At 48.2% G+C, this 23,598-nt stretch overlaps 1 protein-coding gene across 4 annotated transcripts in view; it reads right to left on the reverse strand.

The window, feature by feature from the left end:
- Positions 1-23,598, reverse strand: part of C6H1orf228 (chromosome 6 C1orf228 homolog) — a 72,162-nt gene that overhangs the window by 6,407 nt on the left and 42,157 nt on the right. For 2 of the 4 annotated variants that reach the window (XM_021096782.1, XM_021096783.1), the window contains 8 exons: positions 15,511-15,633; positions 15,356-15,428; positions 15,099-15,228; positions 14,937-15,014; positions 14,579-14,660; positions 10,195-10,865; positions 7,482-7,556; positions 2,652-2,729 (listed from right to left, as the gene is read on the reverse strand). In XM_021096782.1, the coding sequence (XP_020952441.1) occupies positions 10,678-10,865; positions 14,579-14,660; positions 14,937-15,014; positions 15,099-15,228; positions 15,356-15,428; positions 15,511-15,633 (674 nt within the window). In that variant the 3' untranslated portion in view covers positions 2,652-2,729; positions 7,482-7,556; positions 10,195-10,677. Of the gene's footprint in view, positions 1-2,651; positions 2,730-7,346; positions 7,557-10,194; positions 10,866-13,417; positions 14,507-14,578; positions 14,661-14,936; positions 15,015-15,098; positions 15,229-15,355; positions 15,429-15,510; positions 15,634-23,598 lie in introns of those variants that run through there. The other 2 variants (XM_021096784.1, XM_013988905.2) reach the window with 2 other exon arrangements.

Consider the following 23,598-nt stretch of genomic DNA (forward strand, 5'->3'; position numbering starts at 1 on the left):
AGCCGAATCTTGGACCTACACCACCACAGCTATGCGGGATCTGAGCCACGTCTGCAACCGACACCACAGCTCACGGCAATGCCGGATCCTTAACCCATGGAGCAAGGCCAGGGATCGAACCCACAACCTCATGGTTCCTAGTCAGATTCGTTTCTGCTGTGCCACGATGGGAACTCCAGGATGTGGTTTTTAAATTGCAACTGGATTTCTGGTCATTGGAGCTTGCCTGGGTTCACCTCTGTTTAGGCTGACAGGCTGGGTGGGGCGGGGGAAGGAGGAGTAACGTGAATCACTCCTGGTTTTGACTAGTGGACCATTATCCTGAAAGAGGGGAGTGGGATTTTGAGGGAAACGGGTTGGAGGAGTTGGGTCAGAAGTTTCACTTTGGTCATGTTTATTGAGTCTGAGATATCTACAGGACTTCAGAGTGGAGGTGAAGCAGTGGGGTACCCAGGTTAGGCACTCAGGGAGAGATTCAGGCCAGAGGTAGATAGTTGGCAGCCATTTAGGGAGATGCCGTGTCCTGGAATCAAATGAGATCCAGGGAGAGACCATAGCTGGAGAAGTGTGTAGAGGAATCCTAACTGAGCCCTGGGGCAGGCCAGCATTTGGAGGGAGGGCGGAGGAGGAGGAGCAAAGGAGAAGCGATGAGGACGGCTTGAAGGGATGAGAAACCAGAGGGTGGAAGCAGAGGAAGAAGGGAAGGAGTGACGGAAGAAGAAACTCCCGAGAGCTGCAAAGAGCGCCGGTGACATGAGGACATAGACATAGCTTTTAAATTTGCTAGCACTGGAGTTCCCATGGTGGCCCATGAGGACTCGGGTTCCATCCCTGGCCTTGCTCAGTGGGTTAAGGATCCGGCATTGCCATAAACTGTGGTGTAGGTCGAGGACTTAGCTCAGATCTGGCATTGCTGTGGCTCTGGGGTAGGCCAACACCTGCAGCTCTGATTCGACCCCTGGCCTGGGAGCTTCCCAGGTGTGGCCCTAGAAAGACAAAAACAAATACATAAACAAACAAACATATAAATTTGCTAGCACTTAAGTCATTGCTGACCCTGAGCAGTCTGGGTGAAATATTGAGTCACCAAGTCAGACTAGAGAGAGAAGTGGGATATTGTCTAGGGATATGCACATGGGCAATAAAAGAATAAAGATATGCTTGGCAACAATTAAAATTAAGATTCGGGAGAGTAGTTGCCTCTGGCAGAGAGAGTAATGGGGTTGGAGGGGGCACTTCCACAAAATAGAAATTTAATTAATTGATTGATTGATTGTTATTTAACTTTTTTCCCTTGGCTGCACCTGCAGCATATGAAAGTTCCTGAGCCAGGGATCCAATCTGTGCCAGAGCTGCAACCTATGCCACAGTTGCAGCAATGCTGGATCCTTAACCCACTGCACCACAGCAGGAACTCTAGAAATTTTATTTTTTTCAATGAATCACAGGTATACATGGTGTTTATTGTTATATTCTGTACCTCCTGAGTCAGGAGGGCGATGTAAGTCCAGACCCATCCCTACATTTTTTGCCTTTCCACCCGTGGGTCCAGATAGTTGCAAACCTCCTCGCTGCTTCCCAAGCCAATGTGGCATAGAGTTTTTGCAAGGGGCCATATCCCAGGTAATCCACCTCGGGCAGTAAATTTTTCCTGGCTCTGCATGGATAATAAACCTCCAGCCCTGGAGTTCCCTTCATGGCTCAGTGGTTAACGAACCTGACCAGGATCCATGAGGATGAGGGTTCGATCCCTGGCTCTGCTCAGTGTTGCCATGAGCTGTGGTGTAGGTGGGCGGCTACAGTCCGAATGGACCCCAGCCTGGGAATCTCCATATGCCACGGGCTCGGCCCCAAAAAGCAAAAAAGCAAAAAACCCCACTCAATCCAAGAACAGACAAACATGGAAAAAAAAAAAAACCTAGAAAAGCTTTTTTTTTTTTTTTTTTTTTGGCTGCACCCATGGCATATGGAAATTCAGCAGGAACTCCTAGAAAAATTTTCTTTTGGAGTTCCCGTGGTGGCGCAGCAGAAACAATCCGACTAGTATTGATGAGGATTCCAGTTTGATCCCTGGCCTCGCTCAGTGGGTCAGGGAGCTGGTGTAGCCATGAGCTGTGGTGTAGGTTGCAGATGCAGCTTGGATCCCATGTTGCTGTGGCTGTGGTATAGGCTGGCAGCTGTACCTCTGACTTTGCCTCTAGCCTGGGAACTTCCATATGCTGCCCTTGCAGCCCTAAAAAGCAAAAAAAAAAAAGACACTTTCTTTTATTTATTTTTTGGCTATGTTTGCATCATGTGGAAGTTACAGGGCCAGGGATCAAACCAGCACCATAGCAGCTTCTTGAGCCGCAGTAATGACAACACTGGATTCTTAACCCACTGGGCCACCAGGGAACTCTCTAGATAACTTTTTTTTTTTTTTTTTTTTCTAGATACCACTAGGGAACTACCAGAACCGGATCCGAGCCGTCTGATAACTTTTTAATATAGTCACTGAAATTAAAAATAGTAAAAAAAGTAACCCTCTGGAACTGTACTTCAGTTTCCAATGAACTAAATGGTTCAGTGGATGCTAGGTGAAAGGTTACTGAGGACAGGATGTTTGTATGTGCCAGAGTATTGCATTAACAGCTTAGGAAGGGAAAGCATACCTTTCCATGGAAAAATGTGGCAGTCACCGCTGTAACCAGGCATCACTAGTCATGGGGCACTCTGGCATCACGTGTCTCCTGAAAGGATACAATATGAAGGACACAGCATCATCTAAGTGATAACGATGCCCCAAATGTGCAATCTACATCCAGTCCAGCTTCTAGATTTAACTTCCCAGCAACAACAGCAGCAGCAAAATATTTGACTTTCTGTTTCCAGGAAATACAGGGGATGGAGAAACAAAATGAATGACACCTTGAGAAGTAAATCAGGCACATTTAGAATGTAGGACACTTTATTTATTTAGTTTTATTTTGCTTTTTAGGGCTGCCCCCGCGGCATATGGAAAGACCAAGGCTAGGGGTCGAAGGAGCTACAGCTGCCAGCCTATGCCACAGCTCCCAGCACCGCCGGATCCTTAACCCACTGAGCGAGGCCAGGGATCGAACTTGTGTCGTCATGGATGCTGGTCAGATTCATTTCTGCTGAGCCAGGACAGGAACTCTGAAATGGAAGGTTTTTATAGGAAGGGGGGTAGAGCAAGGGAGCTATTAGCAAAAGAGAAGAAAGGATTATTTCTAGGCCAGGACATGTCCTTTCTGCCAGGGGAAGAGACTGGCAAGGATTTTATTACCCAGATTGCCTCTTCTTTCTCTGGGGAATGAAGAGGGCCCACGTGGCAGATGACCTCATTGGTGCTGACCAGAAAATTACAGACTGGTTGATTAAGGTTACATGTCTGATGCAGGTTGAAACTGCAGTAGGTTAGGTATTAAATCTAGAAATGGGGAGTTCCCGTCGTGGTGCAGTGGTTAACGAATCCGACTAGGAATCATGAGGTTGCGGGTTCGATCCCTGGCCTTGCTCAGTGGGTTAAGGATCCCATGTTGCTGTGGCTGTGGCGTAGGCTGGCAGCTGTAGCTCCGATTAGACCCCTAGCCTGGGAACCTCCATATACCACGGGTGTGGCCATAAAAAGACAAAAAATAAAATAAAATAAATAAGTATAATAAATATTCTCAAAAGAAAAGGGAGAATATTGTTAACCTAAGGTAGGAACAAACAAGAAGAATTAGTTGGCAATACTGGGAATGAAAAATTTAATTGTTGAAACCCTGCATGGCTTGAAAGCAGAATGGTTACAGCCAAATGGGAGGATGAGCAATGAGCTCAGGGTGAACAGTCACCCAAAAGGCATTAGGAAGGGACAAAGAAAACAGGGAAGACTGAAAAACAGATGAGCTCACTGTCTGTGACACACTGTTGGTGGCTAACCCCACAGCCCACTCCCAGCTCCCTTCTTCCTTCTGCCTCGGAGGCTAGAAAAGCTGAACGCGGGCTTTCCCAGACGCCCCAGCCCGCAGAGCTGGTCACGTGACACAACGAGATACAAGCAGGTTCTGGCCAACGAGATACAAGCAGGACTGTTCTGGGAGGCTCCTGAGCAGAAAATGTTCTTTTCCTTTTTTTTTTTTTTTTTTGTCTTTTTAGGGCCACACCTGCGGCATATGGAGGTTCCCAGGCTAGGAGTTGAACTGGAGCTGTAGCCACCGGCCTACACCACAGCCAAAGCTACGTCAGATCCGAGCCGCGTCTGCAGCCTTTACCACAGCTCAGGGCAACGCCAGATCCTTAACCCACTGAGCGAGGCCAGGGATCAAACCTGCGTCCTCCTGGATGCTCGTCAGGTTCGTTTCCACTGAGCCACCATGGGAACCCCTGTTGCGTTCTAAGAGAAGGGAATGCCATGAGAATCCTTTGCTTGTAATATTTCCTCCCCCTTTCTTGTCTTGGACATGGATGTTTTGTCTGGAGCCGTGACAGCGGTCTTGTGATCACGAGGTAGGTTGATAGTCATCAGATCAAAAAAATCCAGCATTGAGGACAACCAAGCACGAAGGCGGGATGACACCAGGAAGGTTCTTGGTGACTGAACACTTGAACTCGTGCCAGCAACCACCTACATTCAGACTCCTTGTTGTGTAAATAAAAACCATAATAAAGCAAAACAAAAGCCCACTTGTTTATTTAAGCCACTTTTATTCATGTTTTCTCTTACGAGCAACTGAAAATATTCCTAACTGATGCCTTGTGCAATAATTTGGAGAAGAGCTACAAAGTGGAGCTTCAAAAAACATAAGGAGGGGGGAGGCAGAAATCAGTGAAAAAGAGATTTTAAAAAAGAATTTTAGGAGTTCCCATTGTGGCTCAGTGGTAATGAATCTAACTAGTATCCATAAGGATGTGGTTTTGGTCCTTGGCCTTTCTCAGTGGATTAAGCATCCAGCATTGCCATGGGCTGCGGTGTAGGTCACAGATGTGGTTCAGATCCGGCATTGCTGTGGCTGTGGCTGTGGCCGGCAGATCCAGCTCCAATTTGACCCTAGCTCGGGAACCTCTATGTGCCACAAGTGCAGCAGCCCTAAAAAGCGAATAAATAAATAAATAAATAAAACTAGTTATTGGAGTTCCCTTGTGGCAAAGTGGGTTAAGGATCTGGCATTGTCACTGCTGCAACTTGAGTTGCTGCTGTGATGTGGATCTGATCCCTGGCCTGGGAACTTCCATATGCTCCGGGCACAGCCAAAATAACCCACAACGCCCCACCAAAAACTAGTTATTTAAAAGTCTTAGTGGTTCCCACTGTGGCAGAGTGTGTTAAGGATCCAGCATTGCCGCAACTGTGGCCTAGGTTGAAGATATGGCTTGGATTCAACCCCTGGCCTGGGAGCTTACATATGCTACAGGTGCATCTGAAAAAGGAAAAAAAAAGTTTTAATAGGGAGTTCTCTGGTGGTCTAGTGGTTAAGACTCAGCCTTTCACTGCTGTGGCTTATGTTCAATCCTTGGTTTGGAAACTGAGGTCCATATCAAGATGTTGCAAGTCTCAGCCAAATAAATTAAAAATAATGTAAATTGTCCAACTGGCACAAGAAAAAATAAGTAAACTTGAATAGAGCAAGTTAGGCAATTGCTGTGAGCTGTGGTGCAGGTCACAGAGGCGGCTCGGATCTGGCGTTGCTGTGGCTGTGGTGTAGACCAGAAGCAACAGCTCCGATTAGACCCCTAGCCTGGGAACCTCCATATGCCACACATGCAGCCCTAAAAGGACAAAAGACAAAAACAAACAAACAAAAAAAGAAAAAGCCATGAGAATCAATACCAATATATAAATAAACTAAAAGAGTTCTGCAAGGTTGCTCTAAGTGGCATCATACGCATGAATATGCCTCTCCACTATCATTATCCAGCTGGGTAATAGTAAAAGTAAGATACTATTCATAATAACAACAAAACTATAAAATACCTAGAAACCAGCCTTAAAAATGACCTTTATAGAGAGAGAGAAAAAAAAGTAGACTCTTAAGGACTTAAAGAGATCATTGAATGGAATAAAATATATATTAATGGATAGTAATGTGGTAAAGATGTTATTTCTCTCTAGATATATCCAACATTTGAATGCAATTTCCATCAAAATTCCAGCTGAATCTTTTAAGACACTTCATAAAGTTATTTTAATATTTACATGGAGAAATAAGGTTCACGAGTATCTGTATAAATAGGAGAATACAGAGTAAACAGAGAGGACATCGCCTGGGAGATTAAGAAGGCCCCGTTAGGAGTTCCCGTCGTGGTGCAGTGGTGAACGAATCCGACTAGGAACAATGAGGTTGCAGGTTCAATCCCGGTCCTTGCTCAGGGGGTTAAGAATCATCGTTGCCATGAGCTATGGTGTAGGTTACAGACAAGGCTCAGATCCCTCGTTGCTGTGGCTCTGTCGTAGGCCAGTGGCTACAGCTCCGATTAGACCCCTAGCCTGGGAACCTCCATATGCTATGGGTATGGCCCTAAAAAGACAAAAAACAAAAACAAAAAAACAGGGTGAGGAGTTCCCATTGTGGCTCAGTGGGTGAAGAACCTGACTAGTATCCAGGAGGATGTGGGTTTGATCCCTAGCCTTGCTTAGTGGGTTAAGAATCTGGCCTTGCTGTGAGCTATGGCATAGGTGTCAGATGTGGCTTGGATCTGGCGTTGCTGTGGCTGTGGTGTAGGCCGGCAGCTGCAGCTCTGATTTGACCCATAGCCTGGGAACTTCCATAAGCTGTTGGTGCAGCCCTAAAACACACACGCACACACACACAAAGTTGTGTTAATGATATTGTTCCATGCCTCTCATTTTTGTCATTAAACATATTTTTGATGCAATATGATTTCTAATACACTATTTCCAACTGTTGCATAAGAGTACATTTTACCAAAAAAATAAAGAATAAAAATAGAACTAATATTTGATCCAGCAATCCCACTCCTGGGCATCTATCCAGAGAAAACCATGACTCGAAAAAGACACATGTACTCCGATGTTCATTGCAGCACTATTTGCAACAGCCAAAACATGGAAACAACCTAAATGTCCATCGACAGAAGAGAGATCAAGAAGTGGTACATATGCACAATGGAATATTACTCAGCCATTAAAAAGAACAAAATACCAGCATTCTTAGCAACATGGATGGACCTAGAAACTACCATGCTAAGTGAAGTCAGCCATACAATGAGACAGCAACATCCAATGCTTTCACTGACATGTGGAATCTGAAAAACGGACAGACTGAACTTCTTCGCAGAACAGATGCTGACTCACAGACATTGAAAAACTTACGGTCTCTAGAGGAGACAGTTTGGGGGGTGGGGGGATGTGCTTGGGCTGTGGGATGGAAATCCTGTGAAATCAGATTGTTATGATCATTATACAACTACAGATGTGATAAATTCATTTGAGTAATAAAAAAATTAATTAAAAAAAAAACAAGAGTACATTTTACCTACTGCCCTTCCAGTAACAGATGTCAGGTTATCTCCAACGCAATGCGCACACCAAAAATGCTGCAGATAATGTGCTGTAAAATAAAATCAGGTCATTTCACATCATACAGAAAAAAATCTAGATCCTAGGAATTCAATTGCAAAAATTTTATTTATTTATTTCCTTTTTAGGGCCCCACCCTCAGCATTTGGAGGTTCCCAGGCTAGGAGCTACAGCTGCTGGCCACAGCCACAGCAACAAGGAATCTGAGCCATGTCTGGGACCTACACCACAGCTCACAGCAATGCCAGATCCTTAACCCACTGAGCGAGGCCAGGGATCGAACCCAAAACTTCATGGTTACTAGTCAGATTCGTTTCTGCTGCGTCCCGACGGGAACTCCTCAATTGTAAAAACTTTAAAATTTTTAGAAGAAAATACAAGAGTATATTTTTATAATGTCAGGATACGGAAAGATTTCTTAAAATCTAGAAAACTATAAAGTGAAAACCCATGAATTAAATATATTAAAACATCTAGGTGATAATAAGCAAATTAAAAAAACCCTGACAGACTATAGGAACTAATTTGCAATACATCTGAAGTATCAAAGGCTTAGTTTCCTGACTATAAAAGGTAAGAACCGCTACAAATAAATAAGCCAAAGACAAAAACAACTTAAAAATGGATAAAGGATCTGAACAGGCAGTTTTGGGAATGAGAAGCTGGAATTACTGACAAACATGAGAAGGTGCTCACATATTTTTCTTTTGATGTAATTTTTTTTTTTTTTTTTTTAACAGCCGCACCTGTGGCCTAAGGAATTTCCCAGGCCAGGGGTCGAATTGTAGCTCCAGCTGAGGCCTATGCTGCAGCCACGGCAACACCAGATCCGGGACACATCTGTGACCTGTGCTACACTTTGTGGCAACCCTGGGGCCTTGACCCACTGAGCGAGGCTGGGGATTGAACCCCCATCCTCACAGACACGATGTCAGGTTCTTAACCCGCTAAGCCACAACGGGAACTCCCAGACTTCTCTTGTCTTCTTGTAGCGGAATCGGATTCACACTTTCTGCCCTTGTCTCAAATTAATTTACATAGAGCAAGGCAGTGTTTACCACTAATTCTATTCCTTTCTTTTTTTTTTTTTGGTCTTTTTAGGGCTGCACCTGTGGCATATGGAGGTTCCCAGGCTAGGGGGCGAATCGGAGCTGCTGGTCTACACCACAGCCACAGCACCTCGGGATCTGAGCCATGTCTGTGACCTACACCACAGCTCACGGCAACGCCAGATCCTTCACCCACGGATCGAGGCCAGGGACTGAACCCATATCCTCATGGATACTTGTCGGGTTCGTTACTGCTGAGCCACACAGGAACTCCTTTATTCCTGTTTTTGTTTTCACAAGGAAAAGGTCTAAGAAACCTTGAATGAATAGGAATCTCCTTGTGGTTCAGCAGGTTAAGGATCCAGCATCGTGACTGCTACAGCAAGGGCTCGATCCTTGGCCTGGGAACTTCTACATGTCATAGGTGTGACCAAAAAAAAAAAAAGTTTATGAAAAAATTTTTATTTATTTATTTTTCCATCTACAGCATGGGGACCAAGTTACACATACATGTATACATACTTTTTCCTCCCATTGTTGTGTTTGAAAAAATTAAAAAAAAATAGATGGGGACTGGAGAGATTTTTTAATAGTAGTGCCACTAGCTGTCCCTTTGCTGGACGTCCCAGGCATTGTGGTAATACTCAAACAATGGAATATTGCGCAGAAAATAAAATGGATGAACTGGAACTAGGTTTACAGATACCAACACAAATACATCTTGAAAATGCAGTTAATTTTAAAAAGGAAGTTACAGAAGGATGGATAAGGTATAAGATTTACACAAGTTTTACAAACACATGACTGATATTGTTGGGTGGAAGAACGGGTATCGCTGAACAAAGGGGGAGCAAATGGGATTGCGGAGGTACAGGTGCAGGCTTCAACTGTATACATAAGGATTTTGTTTTTTGGCATGTGGAAGTTCCTGGGTCAGGGACTGAACCCGAGCCACAGCACCAACCCAGGTCATTGCAGTGGCCACGCTGCATCATTAACTCTCTACACCACAACAAAACTGTTTTGTTTTTACAAGAGAATATCCACACTTTTTTTTTTTTTTTTTTTTTTGGCTGTGCCTATGGCATGCCGAAGTTCCCACGTTAGGGATCGAACCTGAACCACGGCAGTGACCCGACCCACAGAGGTGACAGTGCTGAGTCCCTAACTGCTAGACCACCATGAAACTCCCTACCCTACTTATATACACGACAATGCGGTTGGATCCTTGGATCCCTGGCCTTGTTCAGTGGGTTAAGGATCCTGCGTTGGCACAAGGTGTGGCATAGATGCAAGGTGTGGCATAGATGCAAGCTGTGGGGTAGGTCAGGATACAGTTCCATCTGGCGTGGCCGGGGCTACGGCTCCCATTCGACCCCTAGCCTGGGAACCTCCATATGCCATGGGTGCAGCCCTAAAAACAAAAAACAAAACAAAACAAAACCAAACCCTCCCCAAACCTCCTCCCTGCCCTCGGACTTTGTCTGGACCCGGTCTCTACTTCCTGCCAATCTGGTTTCTGCTCTGCCCCCCGGTGGTGGCTCTAAACTCAGCAGGAAAACTAATGAACCAAGGTACTTCCAGAAACGGGAGGTCGGTGACTCAGCCTCATTTACATACCCAGAATGCATTGCACAAGGTTCTCTCCAATTTTTAAAGGCTGGCTTCTTCTTTTTCTTTTAGCCTTCCCCCTCCTCCTGCCGCTCCAGAAAATGATGATATTTTCACAGTATTGCCTGAGACAAAGGTATAACTTACTAGGTCTTTGGGGACACACAGTTACCATTGCTGAATTAGGACTTACAGTTACCCGAGGACTGTGTGCTCGGCAAAGTGAGCATACTCTGGTTTCTCTTCAGATCGTATAAATCTTTCGCCTTTTACTAAAGATTTCCGTGGAGAGGAACAATTCTGAGTCTTTACCCAATTTTTTGAGGCCTTGCTTATGCGAGGCTTACTGAGAGTGTACAAAAAATAGACGAGTTTTTTACTGGTTTGTAGGTAAACTTTTTGTGGTGGGGGTTTTGCGTCTGTTGTTTAAGTGAATTTTACATGTAAATGCTTACGGGTAACACTTGCGCTGTGGAGATACTGTGCTTTTTCCTATTCAGTTACTGCATGAAACATTTCGAACTCTGGCGAGGGCGGCAGCACTGCTTTCCAGTCTGCTCTCTTTTTCGGAAGAACACGTGTGCTCGTGGCTTGGACGGTGTGGCTTAATCCTCCCGTAGTCAAAGGTCTTGGTGAAGCGATGCTGATGGGGTCGGAGAAGCACGCTGTCGTTTTACCCCCTAGTGACCACACAGGAGAGATTCAAGCAGGGACGGGCACACTTGGTCCCACAGGTTTAAATTTATGCTCACACGTTGGAGACGGCCAAGTGTAGACTGGCACTGCCTGGTGCACAGCCCTCAGTTGCCCAGTAGAGGTCTGCTACCTATGGAATATCTGGTTAATCTATTTTGATTAGGCCTTGAAGTAAACTTTTAAAATTCAGGCCTGGACGTACCTGTTCACAAACATTTTTCAAGGTAGTACGACGTGAGCACCTCGGGCATAGCCCACCTCTCTGCGGCTCTGGTTCTAAGTGTTGCACTCGTGTGATTTGGCATTAAAAAAAAAAAAATTGTAAAAAAGTTGAAGTACAGTTGGTTTCTTTTTCTATGACATATTTATACGTTTTTCACATATTTATACATATGAGGTAATTTAGCCTTAAAAGTAGAACTATTAAAAATAGGGAAGTTCCCCTTGCGGCGCAGCGTAAATGAATCCGACTAATAGCCGTGAGGTTTCAGGTTCGATTTCTGGCCTTGCTCAGTGGGTTAAGGATCCGCATTGCTGTGAGCTGTGGTGTAGGCCGGCGGCTACAACTCCAATTTCGACCCCTAGTCTGGGAACCTCCATATGCCGGACGTGCAGCCCTAGAAAACACACGCACGCGAATACACACACACAAACCAAGGAAATCTTGGGAGTTTCCTTGGGGTGCAGTGGGTTAAGGATCTGTCCTTGTCACTGCAGCATCTCAGGTCAACTAATGTGGCATAGCTTTGATCCCTAGCCCTAGAACTGCTGCATGCCATGGGTGCAGCCCCCCCCCCCCAAAAAAAGAAAAAGAAAATTGGAAAAAAAAACCCTAACCAACCAAGGAAATCCTCAGGGTTAGTTGTGATTTCCAATCTTTATGTGGATTAAGACAGCAAGTAATTGTTGTGAATTTGAACTTTAAGCATAGGAGTGACTGCTGTGGCCCGAAGGGATTGGCTGCATCTCTGGAGCACCGGGACGCAGGTTCCATCCCCAACCTGGCACAGTGAGTTAAGGATCTGGCCGTTGCCGCAGCTGCAGTGTGGGGTGCAACTGTGGCTTGGATCATATCCCTGGCGGAGGAACTCCATGTGCCAAGGGGCAACCAAAAAAGTGGGGGGAAAAGCTTATACTACATGATTGGAGCTCCCGCTGTGGTGTAAAGGGATTGGTGGTGTCTTGGGAGTGCTGGGAGTCGGGTTCAATAATACCCTGCCTGGCACAGTGGGTTTAAGGTTATGGCGTTGCCAGAAGTGCAGCTTAGGTTGAAACTGGGTCTCGGACCCGATACCTGGCCAGGAAGCACCATATGCCCGAGGAGCAGCCAAAAAATGAGATAAAAAAAAAAAAAAAGCTTATACTACATGACAGTCAAATGCAATATACAGACCTTAACTGGACAAAACAAAACAAAAACAAAAACACACCAAAAAAGAAGGCAGGGAGGAAACAGAAGTTACATTTTTTTATACATTTGTGGAAATTTTAATATGTACTCTATTTTGTCTTTTTAGGGACGTGCCCATGACCTCTGGAAGTTTCCAGGCTAGGTATGGAATCAGAGCTGTATGTAGCCTCGGCCTACACCACAGCCAGAGCAATGCCAGATCTAAGCATTCCTGGGACATACACCACAGCTCACGGCAACTGGGGATCCTTAACCCGCTGAGTGAGGCCAGGGATTGAACCTGCGTCCTCATGGACTAGTCAGATTCATTTTTGCTGAGCCACGATGGGAACTCCTTAAAAGTTCTATTGTTATTAAACTATGATTACCTTAGATCAATAATTTCCAGATTTTTGGATTTTCCAATTATTAAAATTTCCAAAACATTTCTGGGCTACAATTAAAAAATCATAATTCTACAAAAAGGAAGGCCATTTCAAGACTAAAAACCAGTAAGAATGACTTGACACCAAAGAACAGGACACTTCTAGGAAATTTAGGAGTTCCTGCTGCGGCACATTGGGTTAAGAACCCCAGCAGTGGCTCTGGTTGCTACAGAGGTGTAGGTTTGATGCCTGGCACAGTAGGTTAAAGGATTACCGTTGCTGCAATGGCAGCATTGATTGGCTCAGATTCAATCCCTGGCCCCGGAACTTCCATAGACTAGGAGTGTGCCATACAAAAAAATCCACTTAGCTTTATGGAAAAGATACCACTATTTTGTTAAACTTTTCTCTCCACCCAAACAGAAGAAAGCTGAGCCCCCCCCGCAGGGGGCCAGAAAAATCTCAATTTGGGGAGTTCCTGTTGTGGCTCAGTGGGTTAAGAACCTGACACACACACACACACACACACACACACACACACACACAAAGAACCTGACAGTGTCTGTGAGGATGCAGGTTCAATCCCTGGCCTCACTCAGTGGGTTAAGGACCTGGTGTTGCTGTGAGCTGTGGTGTAGGTTGTGGGTTGCAGATGAGGCTCGGATCCTGAGCTGCTGTGGCTGTGGTGTAGGCCAGCATCTGTGCCTCTGATTTGACCCCTAGCCTGGGAACTTCCATATGCCTCAGGTGCAGCCATAAAAGAAAAAAAAAAAAAAAAAAAAAAAAAAAAATCCCAGTTGAGGGTACAGCTAGGCTGCCTTTGACCAGCAGTATCAGGGCTGGTTATGCCCTCTTGTGGTGTCCTGGAGAATGACCGCCATCTGATTTCATTTCCTCCGACTTGAAGGGACAGTTCCCTCACAACATCCAGTCCTGAGTATCAGGCATTGTTCCCGGCGTTTGGGATACTCAGTAATGAACACACACATCCCCGCCCCAGGAGAGCTTACGTTCAGGTGGGGAGACGAACAATAAACAATCCATAAATAAGCGCTAAGGCAAGCACAGCAGAGTGGCAGGGGCTGGGGCTCAGAGTGTAGAGAATGGTAGTGAGAGATGTGACTTAGAAAAGAGTGAGCCTCAGGATTCCCTGGTGGCCTAGAGGTTGGGGATCTGGCATGGTCACTGCTGTGGCGCGGGTGCAATCGCTGGTCTGGGAAATTCTGCGAGCCACAGGTGCTTCGAGAAAAAACCACCACCACCACAAACTGGGTTGAAGAGGCGGGATTAGCAAACGAGAACGAAAGGAAGCAATCAGAAAGGCAGGAGGAAACCCAGGTGGGTGCGGGGTCCTGGAGGGGAGAGTGCAGGGCCGCGGGTGGAGCTGAGGGGAGGCCCCTCCTCGGGCTCCGCCTTTGAATCTTCCAGGAGGTTGGTGGCCCTTCCCTTCAGGCCAGCTTGCTTCCTGGGTGACCAGAAGCACCCCAGCCCAGCATCACAGCTCTCCTCCCATCTCTCTCTGCCCCTGCACACAGGGACACCAGATAGACAGCAAGACTGTTTATTGGCCTTCCCCAGCCAGCTCCCCCCCTCCCTCTCCCCCACGGGCCTGCAGACACCCAGGTTCCCATCGAGGGCCAAGTGCTGCGGCCCTGAGCTTGCCCCGCCCCCCTTTCTGCCAGGCTTCCCTGGCACACAGCCTTGGCTCCCTGGCGGGCCTCGGGGCCTCTCTTACTCCTTCCCTTCCACGTCCTCCTTCTGGAAGTGTGGGACGGAGGCCGCCGCATCCTGATTACGCTGGCCAGAGCAGAAGCTCACGTTGCTGGGGAGAGGCCGCTGAGGTACAGCGCTGCGGGCGGAGCTGAGCCTGAGTCTGGGAGCCGCGGCCCCCCTGCCCTGGCCCCCCTCGCTCCCCACTCACCTTTGGTAACGTTGACTTTGTTGGCCGCCAGGATGTCCGCCTGAATGCTGTCCATTTTCCTGTACAAGTCCTCCGCGTCGCTCTGAGGACACAAGCAAGGGGAACCCGGCTGGATGCCAGGGCCGCCTGGACGTGGAGCTGGGCGTGGGCAGGGGGAGACGGCCGGCGGGTAGCCTGACGGGAAGGGCAGGAAAGGGAACAGAACGACGCCAGGAGGAAAGGGCCGAGCCAAGGCAGTCCCTGCTGCCGCTGGCGCCCGGGTCTGATCTGTGCCTGGGGGGCGTAGCAGGGGACCATCGGCGGGGAGGGGAGGTGCGCAGGGCACCCTTGGGGGCGGGGGGGGGGCGGAAGCGCTTACCAGGAAGAGCCTGTAGAGTTCCTCCCCCATGGACCTGCGCACGTGCTCCTCCACCACCGGGAACAGCTGCACGAAGTACTGCGGCGGGTGGGCGCGGGCCGTGACTGCGGTGCCCCAGCGCGGTGCCCGCCGCGCCGCCCGCCGCCCCGCCGCCCAGCGCACCTCCAGCGTGAGGCTGGCCTGCCGCTGGCTGTTGCTGTGGTCCGTGTTGCCCATAGCGGCCAGCAGGCTGTGCACCACGCGCAGGTGCAGCATCTCCTCGGCCAGGCTGGTGTTCCGGCGCGCCAGGATCCTGGGCAGGGGTGGCATTCGGGCTGCGGAGACCCCGCGGGACCCTCCGCGGCCGGAGAGCTTCCGGGGCCCGCGGGCGGAACCGAATCTGCCTTGCCGCATCCGCCCACGACCCGCCGCCCGCTTACCCGATGGCCTTGGCGGCCGCCGCCTGCTGCAAGAACAAGGGCAGGTGGCCGGTGAGCTGGAGAACCGATGACTCTGGAGGAGGGAGTGGCCGTGAGACGGGAGGCTCCCCGCCCCTCCGCCGAGGGCTTAGCCGCCAATCCCAGCGGATCCCTACCGTCGACGATCTTGGGCTGCAGTTTGCTGGTCTCCTTGAAGGAAGGTATTAGCAACGCCACGAGGCCCTTGAGCAGCGCCGGGCACACGTCGTAGTTGACCAGGTCCTTGATCAGTTCGATGGCTGCGGAGGGCAGAGGTACTGGAGGGGCCGGCCGCCCCCCCAAGGAAGCAAAGAGCCCCTTGAACCAAGTCTCTTCCCGTTACCCCCCCACCTCCTTCACTTTCTTCATCGACCTTCTTCGTGCCTCTTACCGGCCAGCCCTGTGCCAGACGTAGGGGGAGCTGGGCTGGCGACACGCCTGTCCCGCCCTTCTGGCGTTCGTGGTTAAAGAGGCCCCGGATTCAGAACCAGCCAGAGCGGGAAGAGGAAGAGTTGGGGGGTTAGAGGCTGAGAGAGCTGGAGGCCCCAGAGAGGTAGGGCAGTCCTAGGCTTGGAGGAGTCTAGAAGGTTTCATGGAAGAGGGAGGCGCTGGGTCTTCAAAGGGAGACAAGATGGGGAGAGACAGGGGTGAGAGGGAGACAGAGCGAGTGGGCGGGGACGTGTGGCAGAAAATGAAAAAGGAAGCAATGTACACAGCAGTTTAGAGAAATTTTCTTTTTCTTTTTCTTTTTCGCGCCATACTCTCGGCATATGGAAGTTTCCAGGCTAGGGGCTGAATTGGAGCTGCAACTGCCAGCCCCAGCCGCAGCACTGCTACATGCCAGCCACATCTGTGACCTACACCACAGCTTACGGGCAACCCTGGATCCTTTAACCCACTGATCGAGGTCAGGGATCCTACTGGCATCCTCACTGATGCTAGTGAGATTCGTTACCAATGAGCCACAAAGGGACCTCCCCAAATTTTCTTTTCTGATGAACCATTATTGCGGCCTCATTTGCCCAGGCTCTGAGCTGAGGGCTCTCCATATGGTACCCTAGCGAAGCTCACTGTCACCAATGAAGCTGGCGCGGCAATAGCATGACTATCCCCATTTTACCTTTGAGGGAATGAGGCACAGAGAGGTAAAGCGCTTTGCCTAAGGGACCACAGCTAGGAAATAAGATGGCCTGGAACAAAGACCAGTAAGTAGGTCATTTACAAGACATGCAGAAACATGAAGAGATCTGTAGAGAGGTATTTTTCTTCTTTTCCTAGGGTTATTTTTCTTCTGCTAGAAGTAATTCTTTAGTCCACACAAAAACTACTCGATCTGATCAATTAATTCAGCAAAGTTGCAGGATGTAAGATGAACATTCAGAAATTAGTTGCATTTCTGTATACAAACAATGAAATATTAGAAAAAGAATATAAAGCAATACCTTCTATTTATTATTTATTTATTTATTTTTTGCTCTTTAGGGCCGCACTGTGGCACATAGAAGTTCCTAGGCTAGGGCTACAATACTTTTTAAAATCACACCAAAAAAATTAATACCGAGGAATAAACCTGACCAAGGAGGTGAAAGACTTATATGCTAAGAAATATAAAACATTAATAAAGGAAATTAAGGAGCATTCAAAGAAATGGAAAGATATCCCATGCTCCTGGATTGGAAGAATTAATATCGTTAAAATGGCTATACTGCCCACAGCAGTCTACAGATTTAATGTAATCCCTATCAAATTACCCATTTTTCACAGAACTAGAACAAATTATCCAAAAAAGTCACATGGAACAATAAAAGACCCCAAATTGCCAAAGCAATCCTGAGGGAAAAAAGCAAAATAGGAGGCATGACTCTCACAGACTTCAGACAATATTACAAAGCTACAGTAACCAAAACAGTATGGTATCGGTACAAAAACAGACATGGATCAATGGAACAGAATAGAGAGCCCAGAAATAAACCCAGACACCTATAGTCAATTAATCTTTGACAAAAGAGGCAAGAATATAAAATAGGAAAAAGTCTCTTCAGCAAGTGGTGCTGGGAAAACTGGATAGCTGCTTGTAAATCAATGAAACTAGAACACAGCCTCACACCATGCACAAAAAGTAAACTCAAAATGGCTTAAAGTCCTAAACACAAGACACGATACCATATGAAGTTCCTGTTGTGGCTCAGTGGGTGAAGAACCCAGCTAGTATCCATGAGGATGCAGGTTCGATCCCTGGTCTCGGTCAGTGGGTTATGAATTTGGCATTTCTGTGAGCTGTGGTATAGGTCACAGATGCAGCTCGTATCCCACATTGCTGTGGGTGTAGCATAGGCTGGCAGCTGCAGCTCTGATTCCACCCCTAGCCTGGAAACATCCATGCACTGCAGGTACAGCCCTGAAAGGAAAAAAAAAAAAAAAAAAAAAGACATGATACCATACAACTCCTAGAAGAGAGCATAGGCAAATCATTCTGACATGAACCGTACAAATATTTTCTTAGGTCATAGAAAACATGGTAATAGAAATAAAAACAAAAATAAACAAATGGGACCTAATCAAACTTCCAAGTTTTGCACATCAAAGGAAACCATAAAACAAACAGACAAAAAACCAAAACAACAACCCAAAAGACAACCTACAGAATGGGAGAAAATTAGTGTAAATGATGTTCAATCTCCAAAATATACAAACAACTCAGACCATTCAGCAGCAACAACAAAAAAGCCAATAGAAAAAAACGGGCAGAAAACCTAAATAAACATTTATCCAAAGAAGACATATACATCTGCCAGTAGGCACATGAAAAAAACGCTCAAATCACGAATTATTAGAGAAATGCAGGGAGTTCCCACTGTGGATCACTAACGAACCCCACTAGTACCCACGAGGATTCGGATTCGATCCCTGGCCTCGCTCAGTGGGTTAAGGACCCTGCATTTCCATGAGCTGTGGTGTAGGTCAAAGATGCAGCTCGGATCCAGTGTTGCCATGGCTCTGGCGTAGGCTGCCAGCTATAGCTCCAATTCGACCCCTAGCCTGGATATGCCACAGGGGCAGCCCTAAAAAGAAAAAAAAGAAAGAGCAATGCAAATCAAAACTACAATGAGGTACCACCTCACACCAGTCAGAATGGCCATCATTAATAAGTCCACAAATAACAAATGCTGGAGGGGGTGTGGAGAAAAGGGAACCCTCCTGCACTGTTGGTGGGAATGTAAACTGGTACAGCCACCATGGAAAACGGTACGGAGATTCCTCAGAAAACTAAATATAGAGCTACCATATGACTCAGCAATCCCATTCCTGGGCATCTATCCAGAGAAAACTCTAATTACAAAAGATACTTGCTTTTTTTTTTTTTTTTTAAGCTTCTCAGGGCCACGCCTGTGGCATATGGGGTTTCCCAGGCTAGGGGTCTAATCAGAGCTACAGCTACTGGCCTACACCACAGCCACAGCAATGCCAAATCTGAGCCGCATCTTCGACCTGCCCCACAGCTCACAGCAATGCTTAACCACGGAATGAGGCCAGGGATCAAACCCGCAACCTCATGATTCCTAGTCGGATTCATTTCCACTGTGTCACAACGGGAACTCCAAGATACATGCATCTTACTGGTGTTGCTTAGCGCTATGGGACAGACCTTCTGGGGCAGCCCTTTCCCTCTGTGGACCAACCTGATTCAGATACAGCTGATCTGGAAGTCTCTTGTGGCACAGCAGGTTAAGGATGCAGCATTGTTACTGCAGCAGCTTGGGTTGCGGCTCTGGTGTGGGTTTGGTCCCCCGCCTGGGAACTTCCTCATGCTTTGGGCATGGCCCCCCCAAAAAAAAGAAAGACAGAAAGAAAGAAAAGAAAGACGAAACAGCTGGCTACTACTTCTGAACTTTCTCTTTCATCCAGGTCTTCCACGGTAGCCCTGGTGGAATCCCAGCTACCCCTCACCCCAAGCTCTGTCTGCTCACACAGGGCTCTAATTTGGAATCACAGAGCCAGCAACGTTTTGGAGGGAAAGGGACCCACACACTGAGCCTCCCTAGCTTCTCCCAAACACTTTTCCACCTGGACCAGAACGCAGGTGAGGAGGCCTCTGACCGCTTGGCAGCCTGGTGCCTGTCTTTCCCACTTTTTCTTGTATTGTTTGGTTGTGAAACCTTTTCTTCCTTTTTCTTGAATTAGTGCTTCATGGTGTTGGGGTCTGAGTGGTTGGCGTCTCCTCCTATCTGATTATCGGCTGTAGCCCAGCTCCAAATAATAGTTGAGTTCTACTCGCACACAAGCTGGTGCCACCTTAGTGCCAGGACACCCTGGGAAAAATACTTACCTGTGCCTCAGAGAGCCCTTTTTGCAGCAAAAAGTGACGTGGTGAACATTCCGCATAAACATGAATGGATGAAAATATTCAATGAAATTTCCCGGACCACAAATGGCAGGGTCTGCCACGCGGGACCAGTCACTTTATGAAATCTGGTTCTGCCTGTTCACTTTACACTAAATACTGGAGCCTTCATTGGTTATGTATCTGCTCCTTGATTATGTATGGAGGTCCTTGGCAAACTGAAGATTCATTCACTGAATCACTTTTGATTGAGCTTTAAAATTCACAGCTGTCATTGTTTACATGCAAAGCGGAAGTGCCAGTCCCTGCCCAAATGTCTCCATGAGAACCACAGCCAGCGACAACTCTAAACACTGTGCTTGTTACTCAGGGTGGCAGACCCACTCGGAAAGCAAAGGGCCACAGGAGAGAGCCGCCTTTGGCAGCTTTGCCTGAAGCCCGTGGTGTGAACACACCCAGCTGTCCTAAAACTGAAGCAGTCACTGGTTTATTCATTGATTGACTCATTCATCTAACAAAATCCTTATTGAGCATCTTCTCTGCATCAGACCCTGCGCTGGGGCCAAGAGGGACCAAAATGCGGAACAACACAGTCCCAGGGGGAGCACCAGGAAAGAAACGGGCATCTGTGATGTGGTATTAAAGGGCCACGGGCACGCAAAGGAAGCCATGCTGGCGGGAGGGCATGTCGAGGGGGTGCGAGGTACAGAATCAGGAGAAGGCGTCTCCGGAAGGTGGTATGTAGACTGGCAAGGCTGTGAGGAGAAGAGAGGGACTGGAAGAGTGCGCATGGTGGAGGGCATGTGCCAACCTGGTGGCCAGGCAAGCAGGGAGTATGGCTGGCACGCAGGGAGGTGGGTCACGGAGGGAGAGCCAAGGCTGCGGAGGTAGCCCGGCCACAGCTTCTGGGCCTTGCAGGTGCCAAATGGCCTATTAGAGCAGGTGTCTCCTCGTCTTTCATTTCAGAGAAAACTAAGACTCAGCAAGGTGGACCGGCTAATAAGTAGTAGAATGACTGATGGATTCCAAAGACTTTTTTTTTAAGGGCCAAACCCGCAGCACATGGAAATTCCCAGGCTAGGGGTCTAATCAGAGCTACAGCTACTGGCCTACACCACAGCCACAGCAATGCCAAATCTGAGCCGCATCTTCTACCTGCCCCACAGCTCACAGCAATGCTTAACCATGGAATGAGGCCAGGGATCAAACCCGCAACCTCATGATTCCTAGTCGGATTCATTTCCACTGTGTCACAACGGGAACTCCAAGATACATGCATCTTACTGGTGTTGCTTAGCGCTATGGGACAGACCTTCTGGGGCAGCCCTTTCCCTCTGTGGACCAACCTGATTCAGATACAGCTGATCTGGAAGTCTCTTGTGGCACAGCAGGTTAAGGATGCAGCATTGTTACTGCAGCAGCTTGGGTTGCGGCTCTGGTGTGGGTTTGGTCCCCCGCCTGGGAACTTCCTCATGCTTTGGGCATGGCCCCCCCAAAAAAAAGAAAGACAGAAAGAAAGAAAAGAAAGACGAAACAGCTGGCTACTACTTCTGAACTTTCTCTTTCATCCAGGTCTTCCACGGTAGCCCTGGTGGAATCCCAGCTACCCCTCACCTCAAGCTCTGACTGCTCACACAGGGCTCTAATTTGGAATCACAGAGCCAGCAACGTTTTGGAGGGAAAGGGACCCACACACTGAGCCTCCCTAGCTTCTCCCAAACACTTTTCCACCTGGACCAGAACGCAGGTGAGGAGGCCTCTGACCGCTTGGCAGCCTGGTGCCTGTCTTTCCCACTTTTTCTTGTATTGTTTGGTTGTGAAACCTTTTCTTCCTTTTTCTTGAATTAGTGCTTCATGGTGTTGGGGTCTGAGTGGTTGGCGTCTCCTCCTATCTGATTATCGGCTGTAGCCCAGCTCCAAATAATAGTTGAGTTCTACTCGCACACAAGCTGGTGCCACCTTAGTGCCAGGACACCCTGGGAAAAATACTTACCTGTGCCTCAGAGAGCCCTTTTTGCAGCAAAAAGTGACGTGGTGAACATTCCGCATAAACATGAATGGATGAAAATATTCAATGAAATTTCCCGGACCACAAATGGCAGGGTCTGCCACGCGGGACCAGGCACTTTATGAAATCTGGTTCTGCCTGTTCACTTTACACTAAATACTGGAGCCTTCATTGGTTATGTATCTGCTCCTTGATTATGTATGGAGGTCCTTGGCAAACTGAAGATTCATTCACTGAATCACTTTTGATTGAGCTTTAAAATTCACAGCTGTCATTGTTTACATGCAAAGCGGAAGTGCCAGTCCCTGCCCAAATGTCTCCATGAGAACCACAGCCAGCGACAACTCTAAACACTGTGCTTGTTACTCAGGGTGGCAGACCCACTCGGAAAGCAAAGGGCCACAGGAGAGAGCCGCCTTTGGCAGCTTTGCCTGAAGCCCGTGGTGTGAACACACCCAGCTGTCCTAAAACTGAAGCAGTCACTGGTTTATTCATTGATTGACTCATTCATCTAACAAAATCCTTATTGAGCATCTTCTCTGCATCAGACCCTGCGCTGGGGCCAAGAGGGACCAAAATGCGGAACAACACAGTCCCAGGGGGAGCACCAGGAAAGAAACGGGCATCTGTGATGTGGTATTAAAGGGCCACGGGCACGCAAAGGAAGCCATGCTGGCGGGAGGGCATGTCGAGGGGTGCGAGGTACAGAATCAGGAGAAGGCGTCTCCGGAAGGTGGTATGTAGACTGGCAAGGCTGTGAGGAGAAGAGAGGGACTGGAAGAGTGCGCATGGTGGAGGGCATGTGCCAACCTGGTGGCCAGGCAAGCAGGGAGTATGGCTGGCACGCAGGGAGGTGGGTCACGGAGGGAGAGCCAAGGCTGCGGAGGTAGCCCGGCCACAGCTTCTGGGCCTTGCAGGTGCCAAATGGCCTATTAGAGCAGGTGTCTCCTCGTCTTTCATTTCAGAGAAAACTAAGACTCAGCAAGGTGGACCGGCTAATAAGTAGTAGAATGACTGATGGATTCCAAAGACTTTTTTTTAAGGGCCAAACCCGCAGCACACGGAAATTCCCAGGCTAGGGGTCAAATCAGAGCTGCAGCTGCTGGCCCACACCACAGCCAGAGCCATGCCAGATCCGAACTGAGTCTGAGATCTACACTGCAGCTCACGGCAACACCAGATCCTTAACCCACTGAGCAGGGCCAGGAATGGAACCCGGGACCTCACAGATGTGAGTAGGGTTCGTTACCACTGAGCCACAGTGGGAACTCCCCAAAGCTCACATTCTTCACCATTAAACTAAGCGCTACTGCCTCCACTCTGGTGGAGGACCCGGAGACAGACTGTGCGGGCACCACACTGGAGAGATGGCTTTGGGTGCAGAGGGAGAAACCAAAGCCTGAGCCGCAGCAGCGGAGACAGAATGGAGAAGGGGACAGACCTGCATGATACTGAGGAGTCAGAGTTGCCGATCTTATTAGAAGTTGGCTGAAGGTGGGACTCACGACGAGGTAAAGACCACCCACATGTCTAGCCCAGGGCATTGGGTGTCCTGGCTGAGACGGGGAGCTCGGAGAATGAAAGCTGTAGAGCAAGGATATCAAGAGTCTAACTCTGGGACTTCCCGTCATGGCTCAGTGGTTAAGGACTCCGACTGGGAACCATGAGGTTGCGGGTTCGGTCCCTGGCCTTGCTTTGTGGGTTAAGGATCCGGCGTTGCCGTGAGCTGTGGTGTAGGTTGCAGACGCGGCTCGGATCCCACGCCTGGGAACCTCCATATGCTGCGGGTGTGGCCCTGAAAAAGACAAAAAGACAAAAGAAAAAAAAAAAAAAGAGTCTAACTCTGAACATGGTCAGCGACATCCAAGGGGAGAC

This window comes from Sus scrofa, chromosome 6 (genome assembly GCF_000003025.6).
Source record: "Sus scrofa isolate TJ Tabasco breed Duroc chromosome 6, Sscrofa11.1, whole genome shotgun sequence".
NCBI lineage: Eukaryota > Metazoa > Chordata > Mammalia > Artiodactyla > Suidae > Sus > Sus scrofa.